The sequence below is a fragment of the Dichomitus squalens genome (assembly GCF_000275845.1).
Source record: "Dichomitus squalens LYAD-421 SS1 unplaced genomic scaffold DICSQscaffold_18, whole genome shotgun sequence".
NCBI lineage: Eukaryota > Fungi > Basidiomycota > Agaricomycetes > Polyporales > Polyporaceae > Dichomitus > Dichomitus squalens.
Window position 1 is genome coordinate 148,891 of NW_006766900.1, and position 3,289 is coordinate 152,179.

At 56.2% G+C, this 3,289-nt stretch overlaps 1 protein-coding gene across 1 annotated transcript; it reads right to left on the reverse strand.

Annotated features, from left to right (window-relative positions):
* Nucleotides 1-1,550, reverse strand: DICSQDRAFT_170827 (uncharacterized protein; the record flags this gene model as incomplete). Its single annotated transcript, XM_007366450.1, has 6 exons — nucleotides 1-236; nucleotides 295-481; nucleotides 629-871; nucleotides 915-1,197; nucleotides 1,270-1,448; nucleotides 1,497-1,550. 6 exons carry the CDS (start codon nucleotides 1,548-1,550, stop codon nucleotides 1-3), a joined length of 1,182 nt encoding a protein of 393 aa, XP_007366512.1.
* Between the last annotated feature and the right edge of the window lie 1,739 nt (nucleotides 1,551-3,289).

The window sequence follows — 3,289 nt, forward strand, 5'->3', positions numbered from 1 at the left end:
TTATGATGTCTTAGCCTTAGCTTTGGCAGGGCAAGGCGGCTGGAATACGGGCCCGGCGTCAGCAGGGGAGGGCGTGAGCGTGCACTTGTGCGTGAGGTGCGCGGCAGGCTTAGGCTTGATAATCAGCTTCCAGGGTGAGACCTTCCAGTCGAGCTCGTTCCAGGGCGCGATCTGCTGCCCGGCGAGCTGCGAAGCCTTCGACTGCATGTGCGACAGCTTGATGACTCTGGGCAGATCTGCGGACGACTGCGACTTGGCATACGGCCAGAGAGACATGATGGACGTCGTGCTCACGCAGCTCGCCCTTGAGCAGACTCCCACGCTGGAGCATTGCACATTGCCTCAGAGGGCTCTCCTGGCTCGCGTGCTGCCAAGGCGTCAAATTGAGAGGTGTGCCGGTTATGCTTCCGGGAGTCACCTCGAGGTCGAGGTAGTTGATAAGCGAGGTCATTTGTCGCAGCGTCGAGCAGTGAGAGGATAGCTACGCCATATCGTCAGTAACGACATGTAAACCAAGTCTTCCTGCTCACCATCACCCTCGCTGTTCTCACAAATCGCCTGTGGCCTTGGGTGCTCCAACATCTGCTCCGAAACAGGACGCGCCCTCGACTGCTCAACAGTCGTCGACCTTCTCGTTGTCCGTGGGCGGAGAATGCCCGTCCGCCGTTGCCTCCTCCATGCGCACCACCGGATGGTCCGTGAGCGAGCCCGGGGGGGACGGCGAGCCCGTTGACTGCCTCTGCACGTCGACCTGCGTCTCGGGGAAGATCTCGGAGATGGGCGTGCGCCGGTGGGACTCGGACGACCGCCTGCTCTCGCGGCTCGTCTTCTTGCCCTCCTCCTTCTCTTTGTGCTCCTTCTCGTGGTCGTGCTGGCGCCATGTGCGCCGCTCCTGCCGCGTCATCCCAGCGGACGGAGACGACCGAGCTGCTCGACGAGCGCGCTGAGCACCCTGTCGAGTTGACAGAGATGCCTGAGATGGTGGACAGGGACTGGAGCGAGGAGCCGCTGGAGAGGATCGACGAAGGCCGTCCTTGGGCGTTCATGATCAGTTGCGCCAAGTCGACCGAGAGGCGCTGTGCGGCCTGCGGGATCCCAGTGCCACTGCTGGGACCGATGGAAGATGCGGTCGAGCCGGTGGAGACGTCGTGCACAGTCAAGAGGCGCATTGAGCTGAGCGTGATCTCGATCGTTGATCTGTTCACGCTGCAACACGCACATGCGAGAAGTGTGTCGTCAGTGAGATCTACGGGAATGTGGCAGGCGGACTCACTTGTCACGTTGAAGAATGGAGGGTGCAATGCGTCGAATTGTTGATTGGCGGATGGGATGCCAAGGGGACGAGATGGGGAGAGATGCACCTGGACACCGCGAGGAGTCATGTCGAGCTCGGCGACAAGCTTCTTGCGGAGGGACACGTTGGGCTTCATGTCATACTTGTGAACGCCCTAGAGAAACTTGAGTTGATCGCGAGTGGTGCGCTTGCGGTGCTTGACCTCGTTGCGGGTGTAGGAGTATAAAGTGCGGATATCGACCTGGGATGGATACATGCACGGAGGGATGAGTGCTGGGACGCCAGTCCATACTGGCTGCGGGGGTAGCCGGGTTCCAAAGGGCAGAAACTGGTGAGGTATAGTTGGCATGCTCCCGTGTGTACGTGTTTGCGGAGACAGTTCGGACCTGTACAAGAAGATATCACACCAGGATAACAGAAATGAGTGTTCGTCACAAACAGGATTACAGCATGTCTGTAAAAGAGAAAGACGTACCGAGCTTGCAGAAGCCTCAGTTGTAATCTGGACACTCCTCCCTTAAAATAATCGTGGAGACACTCGCCACCAGCAGATCAGTACCATACTCGGCATACCACTAGCACTCGGGCATGCGGCAGAGGTTGTACTCATGCAAGACTCACGTGTTGCCCTTTCTACATAGCCCGCATAGCCAGTGCTTACAGACGGTCGTCCAAGTGTTCGCGTTCACGAGGGTGCATGAGCATTGGTTTTGGCGGTTGAAAGTTCTGCATAGAGGACGTGGTGTGTCTGAGAGGATAGTGCAGTGGACGGATTGAGGATGCAGCTGGTGGATTCTAAAGCCGGAACCCAGGTGTGTGGCAGATAGGCGGAGACGAAGGAGACAGATGGAGGCCTGCGCAAGAGGGAGACGTGGCAGAGTGCGGAAGTTAGACACTTGACGTGCCTACTACAGCGGTTTTCAATTGACTTGTCGTTTGAGCGCTGAAGCAAGCGCGCCGCCACACCTGCGTCCGACCCTCACTGATGCCTCCCTTGGAAACCTTCGACCGACAATATCTCCTCTTCCCCTCCACAAAACCACTCGCTTCTTTCAGTTTATCACGCCTGGAGACTATCCGCACACGTTGATGTCAGTTGTGTTGCTGGATGTGCCACCCATATCGCGCCAGCCCCGACTCGCGTCTCACTCACTGGGACCTCCTCTAAGCGCCCCCTTTGGAACGTTGGACGGCGAAATCTCCTCAACAGTGCAACATATTGACGTCGATTCTTCAATGTCTAGTTTGGAAAAGTGTTCTGCAGGGCATGGTACTACTCTTACGATGGGATATGGCGCGTAGAACATCCAGCCTCCATTTCACGATAACTTCTGCAACAATCTCTCCTGTCTGCCGTGCATATTGTTCCTCGTACTACACGGCGAAGCTTAGGAGGTGCAAAAGGAGTCATTTGTGGATATCACAGAGTATGCAGAGTGCAGTAAGTGTTTGAGCCGTACATTTCCTGTCTTCCATGCAGAGTACATGCACGTGTCAGGCATGCTATCCCCCCAAATGCCGTCAAACCACCATCCTTAGGCTTTCAAACATGTTGTATTTCTGTGTCATATGCCTATGTACGTTTCCAATCACATATGTCATCAATGGCAGTCGTGTGTAGTTGTCGCGGCGACTAGGCGCGTAGACTCGGGTCGACGTTCAGCGACGACCCCGTAGGCAAGCGGCAAGGAGCCGAAAGGGAAGGAGAGAGAGAGAGAGGGATAAACGTGACAAGAAACTCGACGAGGGCAGAGCGGAGGCCGGCATGAAGGCACGAGACCTACGAAAGCTAGTCTTCACGCAGAGAGCGACAGACTAGTCCCAATGACCAAGTTATACATTAGCAATCGAAGAGAGATACAACGCTATGGTCACTCACCTAGTCCCAATGACCAAGAGGTCGAGATGGGGACTAGGGAGCGCCTAGGGGGGGTCCTTATATACTAGAGGGGCTGCTTAGCAACCAAGGACAAGGCGCGAGAGTGAGGCAGTGAA